This window comes from Crocuta crocuta, unplaced genomic scaffold, assembly GCF_008692635.1.
Source record: "Crocuta crocuta isolate KB4526 unplaced genomic scaffold, BGI_CrCroc_1.0 scaffold333, whole genome shotgun sequence".
Classification (NCBI taxonomy): Eukaryota; Metazoa; Chordata; class Mammalia; order Carnivora; family Hyaenidae; genus Crocuta; species Crocuta crocuta.
In genome coordinates this window covers 3,166,366-3,181,848 of record NW_027532856.1, presented here as the reverse complement: position 1 = coordinate 3,181,848, position 15,483 = coordinate 3,166,366, and the positions used below count along the sequence as shown (strand labels likewise).

General features: G+C 35.6%; 1 protein-coding gene across 1 annotated transcript in view; it reads right to left on the bottom strand.

Annotated features, from left to right (window-relative positions):
• Nucleotides 1-2,187: 2,187 nt before the first annotated feature.
• Nucleotides 2,188-15,483, bottom strand: part of RNFT1 (ring finger protein, transmembrane 1) — a 13,800-nt gene continuing 504 nt past the window's right edge. Inside the window, exons 2-9 of the mRNA XM_077745535.1 lie at nt 13,864-14,324; nt 13,602-13,678; nt 12,213-12,313; nt 10,584-10,737; nt 9,925-10,083; nt 8,503-8,568; nt 5,545-5,646; nt 2,188-4,893 (exon numbers count right to left, since the gene is read on the bottom strand). Of these exons, the coding sequence (XP_077601661.1) occupies nt 4,759-4,893; nt 5,545-5,646; nt 8,503-8,568; nt 9,925-10,083; nt 10,584-10,737; nt 12,213-12,313; nt 13,602-13,678; nt 13,864-14,266 (1,197 nt within the window). The 5' untranslated portion in view covers nt 14,267-14,324 and the 3' untranslated portion in view covers nt 2,188-4,758. The remainder of the gene's footprint in view (nt 4,894-5,544; nt 5,647-8,502; nt 8,569-9,924; nt 10,084-10,583; nt 10,738-12,212; nt 12,314-13,601; nt 13,679-13,863; nt 14,325-15,483) is intronic.

Sequence of the window (15,483 nt, the reverse complement as noted above, 5' to 3'; positions counted from 1 at the left end):
AAGCTACATTAAATGATAAGGGCAGAAATTATAGTTTAAGGTGCAGAGCTTTGTTCTCTGACAGTTGATGTCTGAAAAAACAGAACCCAAAAACTATGGTGGAAAGTGTAGACTTTTATTTCAGACTGTAAATGGCTTGTGCTACTCTGATACTTGTTTTCAAATATGTTTACTAACTGTAGTGTTGACTGCCTAACCAAATTCCAGTGAAATTTTTACACCAAAATATTCCTCCTCAGACCTATTTGCTAGTAACATTTGCACTGTGATTGGCTGGCTATATAACCACCCCATAGTTAAACTATTTTCATAATTAGTACTGCCAGCATAGTGGCACACACTGCAGATTTTCTGCATTAAATGCATTAATTACATATCTGCCATCCATACAAATAGTTTTCAGACTTAACATTGAGTGAAATTAATTTTCTATGCTGAGGCAAGTTTATTGAAAAATTGTGTTTCATAAATGGATATCCCTACTCTGACTGTGAAAAATGTCAAGTGCCACTTTTAGTGTCACAGACAGAAAGCACACACCTATGCAATATGGCTTACCCTATATTTATTTGTAAAAATCCAAGCATAATTCAAAATGTATGATGTCAATATTACTAGTCTTAAGTTTCTAAGAGGGTTCTTTATGATTATTCCAGGTAAGTGTATAAAAGAGATTAAGTGCTTTCCTTTCGTCACTTGATTATTTTCTTTAAAATCAGCTATTACAGGATATTTTTTTACTTTATACATGTTTTTTAATTAAAATATAATCACTGAGAACTGAACTTTACTAATTTTGATTTTATAAGGTTTGTAGCATTACAGAATAAACTGGGATTTATAAACCAGCTGTGATTAACAATGTAAAGAATTATTGAACCTGAACCAGATATTTTGGGAAATTATGTTATTTCTTTTTCCCCTTTATGGTCTCACGTAATTTGAATCATTCAAGTAGATTTTTTTCCATACTATTTTTTGAGATAGAAGATAATTGGGGGGGAGGGGGAGAGGTAAGAATGCATGTATGATACTCCATAAATTCAACATTCTTTAATAAATGATTATAAGCAATACACATCTTCGATAGTATCAATATACTGAGCCTTCAATTTTATTTTAGTTTATAAAAAGATTTTTTTTAATATTTATTTTTGAGAGAGAGACAAAGTGTGAGTAGGGCAGGGGCAGAGAGAGAGGGAGACCCAGAATCTGAAGCGGGCTCCAAGCTCTGAGCTGTCAGCACAGGGCCCAACGCAGGGCTTGAACTCACAAACTGTGAGATCATCACCTGAGCGGAAGTTGGACGCTTAACCAACAAGGCCACCCAAGCGCCCTGAGCCTTTGATTTTATATTTAATATAGGACCTATTTTGGTTACTCAGTCATGTGGTTCCTAGTCTATAAGGGTTAGAGCTAAGATTATTCCCATGAGAAATGTTGAATTTATGAAAAATGGATTTTGAGGCTTTGAAAATGGTTAAGTTCTCAAAAACATAAGTCAGTATCCAAGCATCTACCATTTTTCATAGGAGTAGACAGTAGCAAGCTGGACAAAACAATCATAAAAGTATTTGTCACACCATGACCTGTGGTCTGTTACTGATTGATATAAAACTTTTTTTGTGTGATTCTTAATTTATCACTATAGCACAAGTGTTTTCTCCGTGGATTATTTGAAGTAACATCTGAAAAATGGGTTCATCTGTGTTTGTTCTTTAAACTATTATTTTATTCCTATCCCAAGTTGGCTTTGCATCTATCAGAGTAAATAAATTCTTCAGCTGCCTTATTAGGAGTGCTATGAGGGTAACACATTTTTCTGCTTTTCATCTTGTATTTAGTTTACTGTATTAAATATTTGATTTCAGATTGAATGAATGTAAATAGAAATTAAATGCAAATTTGAATGAACATAAAATAGAAGTGATTTTTTTTTATTCTAAGATAGGAAGAAATAACTATCAGGTGCACAAATGGTTTCAGTAATTATTTTCATTAACATACCAGATATGTTCAGGTTCTCATTATTTAGTAAACTACTTATACAGGTGAAGAATAACAGTTGTAAAACTTTCAGCTGAGAAATTGAAGCTACTTAAATATATAACAAGTTTTAGTACTAATATATATTAAATGTTACACACATGTAATTTCCAAGTTCTGTACAGTAGTTGAATTGGTTGCTTAAAAAAAAAATAAGCTCATGTGAAAAATTATGTGAAAACTAGCTTCATTACAGATACACTAGGAAGACATTCTTGTCCTAACAAGTTTGCTCAGCCACACTTGCCAACTACATTTGATTATTGGATGTGTTATGTGCTACATAATGTCATGCCCCAATCTGTTCTTAACTAATATCTCAACATATCTAGTGTAAGATGGGTGTTTTGTATAAGCCACTTATTTGAGGGAATTCTATCACACTTGGATGATTTCTCTATAGAAGTTCTCAAACTGACTTTTTATTAAACATAGTTGTAGCTTTTTCTTTAGTATTTTTTTGAGAGAATGTGAGCAGGAGAGGGGGAGAGAGACTCTCAGTCAGTGCAGTGCCTGACCCGGGGCTCGAACTCACAAATGGTGAAATAATGACCTGAGCCAAAACCAAGAGTTGGACTGAACCACCCAGGTGCCCCAGAATTGCAGCTCTTAATACTTAATAAAACAATCTTTAAGAGGGTGTAATCAGAGTTCACAGAATAAGTAAGTGGGTTTTTGAATCCCTATTCCCAATTTTGAGGTGAAAGAATTTAAATAGAGAAATGCTTCCAATTCATTAGTGCTGTTGGTAGATGGCATAGCTCTCCTATTACATCCCCCCCTTCTAAATTCGTATGTGAACTGCTTTCTTACTCATTAAAAGCAAAAACCCAGCTGTCTATCATGGACCTCCTTTTTAAATCATATTAAAAAAAGCTATCCATATAGCCACAGAGTAAGAAGAGTATTTTTTTTTAAATGTTTTTTTATTTATTTCTAGGAGAGAGAGAGAGAGACAGCGTGAGCAGGGGAGGGTCAGAGAGAGAGGGAGTCACAGACTCTGAAACAGGCTCCAGGCTCTGAGCTGGCAGTCAGCACAGAGCCCGACGCGGGGCTCGAACCCACGAACCACGAGATCATGACCTAAGCGAAAGTCGGACGCCCAACCGACTAAGCCACCCAGGCGCTCCAAAGAGTAGGTATTTTAATAGGGCTGAAATAACCAATGTAGTAAGATGTTATTCTTGTGTTTGTAATAGGAATTCAACACACTTATCTTTCACACCCAAATTCTAATCCCAAATTACCTTTCTCACCCATCTCCTACCATATATCTAAATGACTATTGGCTCACCACAGTCAAGAAGGTGATTTAAGACCAAATAAGCTTGTTTCAAAATAATTGTTCTCAAATTAGGTAATAGAGTTAAATATGTCATCAATGAATTGAAACAGTTGTACTTATAACCCAGCAATATTTACCTATAGGAAAAATAGTTACAGGCTTTCTAATGTTCTGTCAATTTGGGTGGCCATATAGGCATGAAAGTGACTTAATCTGTAGTTGGTTGGTCACTATCCTTAAATTAATCCATATTCTAGTTTAGATTTTGTTTTAATACTGCCAGATTTGTTTTCTACCTCCCAGTTTCTCCTTTCCACTCTCTTTTATTTGTGTGCAAACTGATTAATGGTAATTGAAAAAATAGGCAGAAGTGACACAGATATAATTAGCCTTTCATACTTCTGTTAAAGATGTGATTCTGCCTTAAAGGTTTCCATCTTCCATCACCCTGCACAAATACCTAGAGGCAAATAAACCACGCTACCCAAAGCTTTTGGTGCAAGCCTCTGAGTGCAAGTTCTAATCTCCCAAGTAACTGACTTACATGTAAGAATCCAGAACTCTTTCTGGAGAAGATTGGTTATAAGGGGAATTCTTTTCTAAGAATTTGAGTAGGTCTCATTTGTCATACTATTCAGATCATCATTGGAGCCAGCTATTTGTAATCCATGTCAATTATTTTAATAGTTACTTCAAGATAGTTCATGGCACTATACAAAAAGCAAGATCATGAACATTAAAGCTGACAGCAGGATTGTATGTATGAGGTCCACAAACAAACAATTCAAATAATCTATTCTCGATTGCTGATCATATTACAGAGAACAATACAATATTAAAATATATCATCCTCAGTAAATTTAATCTTCACTTAGAAAATCTGATTGTTTACAGGTAAAAAATAGTATTTAGAACTTTCACTGGAAAAATACAAACTTTATGAAAATTTTAAGAATTTTTAGAATGGGAATTATAAAAGTCAATGCTAAAGAAAATTCTTTCAGATAATGTGTGTCTTAAAATATTATGAAAAATATTCTTTACTCGGAAAACAATGTCAGGAAAGAATACCTGAGTTCCTCTAAAACCACTAGTTTTAGTTACCCAATTGGCATTTTGGTAACATTAATGAGAAAACATTCACAATTTAACATTGCAACAACCTGTCAAAAAATGGGGACAGAATAAATGTTCCATATTCATCAGGTTGAATATTACTTACATACATATTTTTTAAAACATAAGGGTCTTTCATTTAATCTTTTGATAAATTAGACTACACACTTAAGCCTTACTATAATAGTCTAAAACCATTTGGAAACATTTTCCTTAAACGTCTAGTCCTGAAAACCCATTCTACTGTCTTTATCAGTAGTCAGTGTAACCAAATGAAATTAGTGTTCTGTGGCCTTCATAGTTTATACAACTTAGTATATCTGAAGGTGGGATGAAGTGGCTCCATCTTTCCATTTGTTTATATGGTCTGAGATCACCGTTCTGCACAGTGGACACGTTTTCTCTCGGTTAAACCATAAGGTAATGCATTCTTCACAAAATATATGCTGTAAAGGAATTAAGGATCAGATTTTATACTTAACATTTTAATTTTAAAATCATCACATTGCAAAGAATCATACTCTAGAGCTGAAAGGAATTTTGGAGAGCATTAATCCCTTCATTTTACAACTGAGAAAACAAAGTATGACATTCAAGAACACAAAGTGGTGTTAGTGGAAGAGCCATTAGTGTTCTTTTGACTATACTATCTATCTACCTGCTTTTAATAAGATACAAGCTATCCCTGGGTGATAACTTTAAGATCAAGTATTATGACCTCCTAGCTTAAAGTGTTTGAGAATAACTGCCATAAAGTATAGGAAAAGGGCCTTACACAATCCAATAGCAAATGCTGGTATTACTCTTAAAGACTAGTATCCAGTTGTTAAGAGTAGCCTGTTTTCCAGTCATTTTCATATCCAGTCTGCCCTCTGAATTATTTTTCCCCTACAAACACTCCTCTGCATACAAATCATTAGAACATAAGAGACAAGGCTTGGCTAATCTACCAAACCCTGATAACAGGGTAGAAATTTCTAGCATGTGCCCTGAATGCTACTTTATGCTAAACACTTTAGATTTTTCCTTATAGCTAACCTAAATACAACTGTGAGTTGGAGAAATGCTGTATTGGTATGCTTAACAAACCTACTTACCTGACAGATGAGCAGAACTGGTTTTTGAAATTCAGCTTGACATATTGAACAAATATCATCCACATCTGAACACTGTCTTTTGCTGGCAGCCACTCCATAACTCTATGAAGATAAAAAGTTCTGTTCATCTACAAATCTCTTTCCTGTTCCTCAAATGCATAGGTGATGCTGTATTTCTCAAATCTCCCTTGAACTAGGCATTTGAAAACTGTTCTGAAGGATACAAACATTTCAAAACTGAACTACATATGCAGAACCATGTGTGTCTTGGATTGCCTGCATCAAGATGAACTCATCAGATACATAATAGGATCTTGGAAGACTTAGATTTATTGGATTCCCACATGACAGTGCTAGAAATTCAACTGGCTTAAGAGACTAAGCAATCTGAAACAGAACTACCATAAAATCTATATTCATGTGTTATGTGGCCCAGTATTGCCAAATAACACACATACTACCTATGGCAGTGGTTCAAAGCAACAGTCCATTCAGAGCTTGGCTGTCTGAATGTAACTCATGTGGAGATAGCTTTAAAAAGAGATTTCTGTACTATTAACTCAATAGGTCCAGACATACTGCGATAAGTCCCAGGAGTCTAATACTTTAAAGTTCTGTAGGTGAACTGAATGTGAAGAAGTTTTGGGGACCACTGAACAATGTCCTGTTACTAAATTTAAAAATAATTTGAATTGTCATCTTCAATTATCACAGAAGTCAGAGAACACTTAGTATTAGGAAAAAATAAAAATTTACAAAAACTGGAATTGCAAAATGTCACAGAGTTATACTGTTAAAACTAACAGACTGAGTAACACAATTTTTTGAATTTCCTTTTCTCCTACTAAAGTCCTTGGAAGTTTTTGATCTCTTTAAGACCGTAATAACTTCCTCACCAAATTCAGTAGAATGTAGTCATTAACTAGACAAGACAAAATTTTACAAATGAGATCACCTTTTTGTAGGAATGATAAGAAAAAGGTGGCTGAAGTAAGTACACCCAAGTTCAGTTATGGTAATGATAGCAAAGCATGACTGGACTAAACAACCTAAAGCTAGGATGTAAACTTCTTTTACTGAGAGTTAACAACAACAAACTAAGACTCAAAGGATAAAAATATTTAAAGATAAGATTTCTGTTTTGGGTCTGGTGATGGTCAAGATTCCAGAAATGTTCGGGATACTGATGGATGATCCTAGTGCCAATTTATCTTCATTAAAATGTCATTTAGCAGAGTACACTGTGGACACATAAGCGGACAGCTTTTAAAACAGCACTCCTGGGGCACCTGGCTCAGTTGGTTGAGCGTCCATCCGACTCTTGGTTTCGGCTCAGGTCATGATGTCATGGTTTGTGAGTTCAAGCCCCAAGTCCGGCTCCAAGCTGANCAAAGAAACCTTAAAAACAAAAACACTCCTGTCTGAGAAAACTTCTCTTAATGATGATTGCCATTTCTCTGGCAAAGTTAAGGAACATGTGTATACGTGTACTCCTGACAGACTTAGGAATAAACCAAAGAGTATCAATGACTATGATTTCTCTTTATGCCTTACAGAGAATATCAAAGTATTTCAGCACAAGACTTACTAAATTACAGTAAAATGGCTGACACTCATATAAGCAATTGAATAAACTTCATCAAAACAGAGTTCTCTATTATATCTTGTCTAAAGAGAGAAGTCTGAATAGGATGCAGCAAAACTTGTTATTAAATTACTAGGTCTAGGGGCACCTGGCTGGCTCAGCTGGTAGAACATGCCACTCTTGGAGTTGTGAGCTCACTTTAAAAGTGAAGAACATTACTAGTTCTATGTAGCCAAAAGGTGTCCACATCTAAGTACTGAAAACCTTTGAGACTACTAAATAGCAAATGGGCCTTTCACTGCAATTTGTAACATCAGTGGAATCATGTAATAATCAAGCCTACAGTTGACACTTTATAGTTCAATTTATTGTTAAATGAGAACTTACTTGAGAACTTGTGCATACAGAATGGACTACTGGTGGGGAAACTTTTTCAGTAAGAAAGAAAATTTCAAGGGACATTTTTAATAATGAGTTTTTCTTATACATAGTAAATTACAGTGAGACCATTCTTACAACAGGAGCTGAGTAAGAACTTAATGGAAGTACACAAACCCACCATTTGTGAATTTTAAAAAAGGAAGAGGAACAAAAGTTCATGACAAGATTTTTAAGGGAATATATATAAATCCTTATGTCCAGTGATTTGAAGGTCAAGAGGCACATTCAAAAATATAGGCACTGCATCAACTATCAGGTGGTTGTCAACATGCAAGTCAAGAAACTAATCATAGAGGGGTGTCTGGATGACTCAGTTAAGCATCCAGCTCTTGATTAGGTTCAGGTCATGATCTCAGGGTTGATGAGATCAAGCCTGACGTCAGGCTCTACACTGAGTGCAGAACTTACTTGGGATCTGTCTCTGTCCCCTCCCATGTGCACGCACACTCTCTTTCCAACATTTAAAAAAAAAAACAAAAACAAAAAACTGATCATAGTCCCATGTGCCAAAGCACTAAAAAAGTATGTAATTATGAAATCCACACTTTTTAAGTAAGCTCTACACCCAATGTGGGGCTTGAACTCAAGACCCAAGATCCAAGAGTCACATGATCTACAGACTGAGCCTGCCAAGTGCCCCATGGAATCCATACTTGTAAAATTCATGAACTGAAACATTTTCATAATGTAGAAAAGTAAGGGCGCCTGGATGGCTCATTCAGTCACACAGTTAACTTAGGCTCAACTTTGGCTCAGGTCATGATCTCATGGTTCGTGAGTTCGAGGCCCACATCAGGCTTGCTCTTGTTAGTGTAGAACCTACTTCAGATCCTCTGTCTCCCCCTCTGCCCCTACCCCGTTTCACTCTTTCTCTCAAAAAAAACCTTCGAAAAAAAAAAAGTAAAAAGTGTTAACTGATAAAAAGTACTTACTGGTCGTGTAAAAAATACTTGCAAAACCCGTCGGAAAGTTCTCAGATGTCCAAAAAAGTCCAAAAGCTGAAAGAGGAAGTAAGAGATTCCTGAATTCAAAGAGACCTATCTGTTAAACCTAGAGGGGTGCTTAGGTTGCTCAGTTGGATAAGCGTCTGACTGGTTCAGATCATGATCTCGCAATTCATGGCTTCAAGCCCCACATCAGGCTGTATGTTGACAGCTCGGAGCTTGGAGCCTGCTTCGGATTCTGTGTCTACCTCCCTCTCTGCCCCTCCTCCACTCTTGCACGTGTGCACATGCATGCGCTCTCTTTCTCTTTCTCAAAAATATACATTAAAAGGGGTGTCTGGGAGGCTCACTTGATTGTCTGACTTCAGCTCAGGTCATGATCTTGTGGTTCTTGAGTTCGAGCCCTGCATTGGGCTCTGTGCTGATAGCTCAGAGCCTGGAGCCTGCTTTGGATTCTGTGTGTGTCTCTCTGCCTCTCCCCTACTCATATTGTCTCAAAAATAAATCAATGTAAAAAAAAAAATTAAAAGTATATATATATGTAATTTTTTTAAAACCCCAGGGATTAAAGCTAAAATCCCATATTAAATACTCATATTAACTTAATGCTCACTGCATATTCATTTCATTGCAAATATATTTAAAGTCCAATTATGGAATGTTTTACTACATTTATTGATTTCAGCCAGCTTTTGATCTTCCACTCCTTTACACAAATTTGTCCATCCTCCTATCCCTTTTAAATGTATAGATTTCAGCCAACTTTTGACCAAAATGAAGTACATTTGAATAGTTACAATTTAAGACAAATATAACTGTCAAAGACAAGGCACTTTTAAAGTACTTAGATTTTTAGAAGTTTCATATTAATTTGAGGGGAGCAGGACAGTATTTTTGTGTATGACAGATGCTACTTTTGGGGATGAATATGTTCTATTCTACCCATGTTATGTGGAGCTCCGCTGCCCCCAATTAAATCTAAGAACCACTAGATTAAAATAAAAGTATATATTTCCATTTTTCTATTTTTAAATAGATACAGAGGGGCGCCTGGGTGGCTTAGTCGGTTAAGCGTCCGACTTTCGCTTAGGTCATGATCTCGCGGTTCGTGGGTTCAAGCCCTGCGTCGGGCTCTGTGCTGACTGCCAGCTCAGAGCCTGGAGCCTGTTTCAGAGTCTGTGACTCCCTCTCTCTCTGACCCTCCCCTGCTCGTGCTGTCTCTCTCTCTCTCTCCTAGAAATAAATAAAACATTAAAAAAAATTTAAATAGATAAAGAATCTTTCATTACTTCAAATTAGTGATATGAAGATAAACTATAAAACAGTCAAGAAGAAAAGCAGTAGTATTAAAATCTGTCTTCATCATCATATGAATCATTATACAATGACAAGATTTATAACATTACCTACTTTTAGTATGAGGTAGAGTAAAGCCAGCAATATCCCAAGACTCCGTCTAGTCACATTACCAAACTCCCCATAGCTTATAAGGTAACGAAACCAAACTGGTATGGGAACAAAAGTTCGGTAATACTGACATAATTCTTCTAAAAGCATATACCAGTAACCCTAAAAAGAAAGGAAAAAAGAAAACAGGGCTATATAAGCTACTTACATACATAGCACAAATATTTCATATTGGACTGAGATGATCATGAATATATGGCACAATAACTCAAGTATAAAATTTTTACTGAGTATGAGAAAAAACACATGAAAAACTGCCTATAGTCAGTTATAAATCATTAACTGATAAAGCCCTGGAGGAGAATAGAAATACAAATCTAAATAGTATTTTTCTATATGTGATGTGAGGATTATTCTGAATCAAATATAATTCATATTTTATTGGAAAAGATTAATACTAATCTGTTATATATAATCTGTTATATTAATTAATATTAAGTTCAGGTCTTTGAGCAAATCGTCTCTAGTTTGAGCTAATACAGATAACTAAAGTTAGGTTATTTAGGATACTGAAAAGTTATAAAAGAGTCATTTCAACAAAGACTAAACAGCATTAATGTGGTTTGCTAATATTGTTCCAATAAAACATGTTAGTTTCTTACCTTGGATTTAAAAGGCATGATGAAAGAAGGCATCAACAAAATAAGGCATTTTAAGCCCATGAAGAGGAATTTCAGAATGAAGTCTGTAATTCCAATAATCCAAAGTACTTCCCAGAAGCTTGAATGGTCCAAAGTAGGATTTAAAAAAATTAAGCTACCAAGAGAAAAACATCAAAACTTACCAGAGCAACATGCAAAGTTCAAGTTTTGATAGGGGTTTTAAATTTGCTACCAAATATTTTACTTTAATTTGGTATGTAAAAAATGTGAGTTTGGCAGGATGTTAGAGTTCATGTAAATAAAATGGAAGATTATTTTGCTTATTTTAAAGAGACTTTTCAAATGTATGAATTTCAAATCTTTCCTCCATAGAATAAAGAAAACTCTAGCATATCAGGGTTGGAAAGCTACCCTGTAATCTAAAGAATTCACTAAATACCAGACATCCACCATTCTCTTCTCAATCAACTCCAGTCAGGATTCCATCTCCTCCTTTCCACTGAATTGCTTTTGTCAAGATTACCAATTCCTTCTGTCTTGCTAAACTCAAAAAGGTCACTTATCATTTTCTATCTTCCCTCCCTGAATTATTTTCTTCTTAGACTTCTAACATCACACTCTCCTAGTTGTTCTCATTATGTAACTGATGGTTCCTTAAATATTCTTTGCTGCTCTTACTCTGATTAATTGTGGTCATGTCCAGTCCTGGGCCCTCTCCTCTGTCTACATTCTCTTTCCCTGACTTGTCTTGGTGAGTTCCATGGTTTTTAGGTATCAACCATATGCTGGATAACACCAAAATGTAAAGCCCTAACCTTGACAATAAGCCCATGACATATAGCTACAATCACTTTAAGAGCTCTACATGGCCTCTCAAACAACATGTTCAAAGCAAAACTGATTTTCCCCTCAAAACCAGTTCTTTCTCCAGTCTTTCCTAGCCCATAAATGTACTACCATCCAGCCAGTTGCTAAGACTAAATCCCAGGTGTTATCCTTGGTTCTTCCCATCTACCCATCTAATCCGAGTGGTATTGGTGCCCCCTACAAACTAGGTCCCAGATTTGTCCACATCTCTCCCAACTCCACTGAAACCAGGACTTCTAATCATCTGATTAAAGCTAAAAATTCCAAACACTTCCATCTGACATGGAAACTTAACTACTATCCTTTAGTAAGTCTTCTTGCTTCTAGAAACAAAGATCATGTGTTCTCACCACACACACATGTGTAACTAAGTGATGGACATGTTGATTAGCTTGATTGTGGTAATCATTTCACAATGTATACATATATCAAAACATCATGTTGTACATCCTAAATATATACAATTTTGCCAAAAATAAATAAAAATTTAAAAAGACCACCACTAACACCTAATGGTATTTAAAACCATTGATTATATAGTAAAAATTTATGTATCAAAAATTAAACAGTGAGTACCTGCTATGAGCCAAGGCACTTAGTATACAAAGCTGAATAAGTCACTTAGAGCTATTATCTTGGAAGGAGAGGGATGGGTAAAAATTGAACTCTAACAATAAATATGTGCAAGTTAAGATGTATGTAAAGTGCTGTGGAATAAATTTTTACATAAAAAATGTGATTGTGTATTGGGCCTCAAATTACCTGTAATAAAGTGACTGAGAATGAAAGGTATAATATAAAAGAACAGAAGATCCTGCTAAGAATACCAGTAACCAAGCACACTGAATCTTCGAGCACCTTTCCTGAAAAATAAACAATTTTATAATTTGTTCCTATGAATTATGCCAGAATTATAAATATCATTAAACTATTTTACTTTAATGACTAATTTATGAACTTAGCACATTTTAATAGATTAACCTTAATAAAAATAGTTAAATTGTACATCACTCTATGAATCTTTAGTGAACAAAACAGAATATTTAAACAAAATTTTAAATTACAATTTTGTTCATTGTATAAAAACATTACCCACATTACCCAGGTTTCAAAGAAGCCAAACCTATAAACTGAAATAAAGGTACTAAGTACAAACTTTACCTCTGCTGCTCCCTATCTTTGCCTCCCTGACAAAACAAAACTTTAAAAAATGGTAAGTTGTCAGGACTTGTAAGAATAACTTTAAAATTTCTCAAACAGTTCAGTAAGACTTTAACAAGGTAATTTGTTATTAATCTCACTTTTAAAATTGTCTGAATTACTAGTTTAGTTAACAGTTTTACTAATTTTAAACCCCGAATTAAATTTTTATAGTTTGGTGGATAATAACTACAAATATCCAAGTCAGAACGCATGAACCTCTACACAGATACAGCCCTTTAAAGTTGAAGGTAAAATTTTATAAACTAATCCTGTTTTTTACGGTAATTTATACGACTAATAATTTATGTTACAGAAAAACTTCTTGGGCTTAATTTTCTTTAAAAAAAGGGAGCCCTAGGGGCTCCCTGGCTCAGTCGGTTAAGCATCCGACTTCAGCTCAGGTCATGATCTCGCGGTTTGAGAGTTTGAGCCCTGTGTCAGGCTCTGTGCTGACAGCTCGGAGCCTGGAGCCTGCTTCAGATTCTGTCTTCCCCTCCCTCTACCCCTTCCATGCTCATGCTCTGTCTCTCTCTGTCAATAATAAATAAACGTTTAAAAAAAAAAAAAAAAGGAAGCCCTAATAGTTCAATACCCATTCAATGAACATTTTATTGGACTATTATTTTAGATTTTATAAGGCAACAGATAAAAGTTTTTAATATTAAAATTCACTCAAAATATGAAGGCACTTAACAAATCAGATCAAATAGTGCATTCTAAACCCTTTAATCCTATCTAGTTTTTCTATCAGAGTCAACATACAAAGAAAATAAGGTGAAACAATTTAGCAGTAGGACAGATCATTTAGATAACAAAATTTAATATATCATGGATGCTATAACATGTTTGTCAAGAAAATGATCTTAATTCTTATTTCTCTCAAAAGTGAGTATATAATTCTACAGAGAGAAACATTTAATGCTTTTTAAAGTTACTTGTTATACTTACTCTTAGAAAAACCTGATTTACAATGCTTTTGTTTGCATACATAAAAGTTGTTAGCAGCCCAATTCCAAGAGAAATTCCTGTTAGGAAAATAGTTCCAGTTAATTGAAAGAAAAAAAAATCCAACAGCTAACACAGTAACATGAATTTACAGGAAACATACAACTTTAAAAGTTAACAAAATACAGAGCTTCCAGTAGATTACCAATAAATACAATTAACTGAATTTAGCAATGAAACAATGCAATGTTTTATTATACCTTACCTGTTATATGCTGCATAACAAGTTTGACACCCAGAATCAAAATGTATGGAAGACTTTTGTGCAACCACTTGAAGAGATATCGGAATTCTGAGAAAGAGCTACTACCATGATCTCCAGATTCTGTGGCAGTATCATCAGACTGCCTTGCTTCATTGTGGGAGTGACTCCGTAATCGACTATGTATACATCCATGGGTACAGCTATGGACACTTGACCTTACATTTCTGGAGCTTGGATTTTCAGGACATTCTTTAGGTATGGAGTTTATCTGGATATGAACATCTCCAGAATGAAGACAAGAACCCTCTCCTGTCAATCTTGTATGAACACATTGGGAAGCTGAGGCATCCTCACTGCCTGCAGCTCCTGGAGGGCTGTGCAGTTGGCTACAGTTGGCTTGCATGACCCTTGAATACTTTTTCTGTGATCCAGATTTCTTTGCTTCTTTAGGGCTCTGTCTCCTAAAAATCAAAGAGCAGAAAATATTCTAAGTGAACAGTTAAATACAGGCAATATATTGCTCAGTAGGAATCCTTTATTCACTACAGGATGGGCCAATAGTCACAGGAGATGAATTATCTTCAGGTTATCTATCACCTTGTAACTAGACATCCCTCTTCCCTTAATGCCAAGGCTCTGCTGCAGTACTCTGTTTTTTAGGGAACATCTGCTACAAAAATAGTTGGCTTTCAGATGCCCCCTTACCTAATGACAGAAGGAAACAGAAATAGTTAAAGTATGGGTGCACAGCAGATGTTAATAATGTAATGATACTCATTCATACTTGGATACTTCAGGACATTTACTCTGCCCAACTGGAGCAGTTTCATCTCTGGTGGAGATTCTACATTTCATAAGAGTAAGACAGTATTTTTTAATGCTTAGAAAGGCTAAGGAGAAAAAAACATTAAATGTTAATGCCTTTTAAACTATCATGGATGGGGCGCCTGGGTGGCTCAGTCAGTTGAGCATTCAACTTCAGCTCAAGTCATGATCTCATGGGTTCATGAGTTCCAGCCCCGTGTAGGGCTTTGCGCTGAGCCCTGGAGCCTGGAGCCTGCTCTGGATTTTGTCTTCCTCTCTCTGCCCCTTCCCTGCTCAGGTGCTTTCTCTCTTTCTCTCTCTCAAAAATAAACATTAAAAAAAAATGTTTTTAAGTATCATCATGGAGAACTAATAATAAACATTTCACTTAAGTGACCTACAGATTTCGTTTTATGCTGAAATAGCTTTCCCAAGGCCGAAAAGATTTCTAATAATTAATATCAAAAGTATTACCTTCTTCCACAAAAGAATGCTACCCTACCCAAACATCTTCAAATTTGGGAGACTTGGGGAGTCGCCAGGTAATTACTAGATAACTCTTTAGTCTGAGTAAGGATCATTATGTAGTCTGCCCATTAAAAATGTCACCATCGTTGGGGGTTGGGAGGTGGGAAGGAAAAAGGTCACTGGCAGGAAAGGATCCCTAAACGACCAGTGTGGCAGCCTTCGAAGATGCCAGAGTCGGAATGACAGCAGACGAAACGCAGAGCCTTATCCTAGACTGCTGTTTCTGTAGGAGGAAGCTAGGATTAATGTCAGGGTATGTTCTGTCATTCTATCTCTTAAGTTTGAACC